Below are 1,110 nucleotides of genomic sequence, written 5' to 3' on the forward strand. Positions count from 1 at the left end.
GGGGGGGGGGGGGGGGGCGAGCGAAGGGCGGAGAGGCAAGGACACAGGGCCAACCTTCTGATAATGCTTCATGGCGAGGAAGCCACCGGAGCCGAGGATGGCCAGGAGGACGGCAATCTGGGCGGGATTGCTTTGCACGGTTGGCGAGGAGGGCGGCGTGCCAGAGGGAACAATCGAGTGTCAGGAGACCGGGGGGCGGGGGGAGGGAAAAAGAGGGGGGGGGGGCGAGCAGCCACAACGAACATGGAGGAGGACGAAGCGCTGGACGAGCCAACCTCCGAGGGGGGGCCAGTCGGGGCACCGCCGCCGGTGGCCGAGGCCGCGCCCACCTGGGTAATCTTCTTGCCGCTGGCCGAGTCGGGCGGGCTGTAGCGCGAGGCGTATGGCGAGGCGGTTGAGGGAGCAGCCGCGGGAGCAGCCGCGGGCGGAGCCTTCGGGGGGATGGGGCTGCCGGTGGCCGCGGCGGCGGTGGTGGAGGGGGCCGCCGTGTCGGCGGGCTTTGGCGCGGGCGCGGCGGGCTTCGAGGCGTGCGACGCGGCAGCGACACCCGACTTGGGGGCCGCAGAGGCCGGCGTGCTGGCGGGCACCGAGCGGGCGAGGGTAGAAAAGGCGGTGGGGGAAGGCGCGGTGCCGGCCCCGGGGGTTGCGCCGCCGGGCGACCGGTTCAGTGTGGCCGACGTCGAGTCCGACATCGTGGAAGGCCGGCCACCGGAGGGCGAGCTGATCTTGGTGCCAAGGGTGGCGGGTGGCTTGTGGCCGCCGCTGCCGCTGCCGCCGCCGCCGCCGCCGCCGCCGGCCGCAGAAGAGAGGGCTGCCCCTGACCGGGGGGCAGCAAGCGGATGCCCAGGGGCGCCCGGGCCCCTGGCCATCAGCGCCCGTGCAGAGCAGGCCGCGCGGAGCATCTTCGCACAATCAGGCAGGCGCGCGCGCGCAGAGAAGAGCGGGGGCTAAAAACACGGGGCGCGAGGGGACAAGCAGAGGGGAACAGGGGGGGGGGGGGGGCAGGGAGTGGGGACGCCGGGGCCGAGATCGCACGGACGGGCGCCAACGCGTCGCACAAGCAGGCCCGCGGGACCGTCGCGGCAGGAACAGGCACAAGTGCTGGGGCCC

General features: G+C 74.3%; 1 protein-coding gene across 1 annotated transcript; it reads right to left on the reverse strand.

The window, feature by feature from the left end:
• Window positions 1-54: 54 nt before the first annotated feature.
• H696_06374 (hypothetical protein) lies at window positions 55-902 on the reverse strand (the record flags this gene model as incomplete). The annotated part of the gene is made up of 2 exons (XM_009500114.1): window positions 55-130; window positions 244-902. Coding segments are annotated over 2 exons (734 nt in total), but the record flags the coding sequence as incomplete, so codon positions are not given.
• Window positions 903-1,110: the final 208 nt, after the last annotated feature.

The sequence above is a fragment of the Fonticula alba genome (assembly GCF_000388065.1).
Source record: "Fonticula alba strain ATCC 38817 unplaced genomic scaffold supercont2.179, whole genome shotgun sequence".
In the NCBI taxonomy this organism is placed as follows: domain Eukaryota; order Rotosphaerida; family Fonticulaceae; genus Fonticula; species Fonticula alba.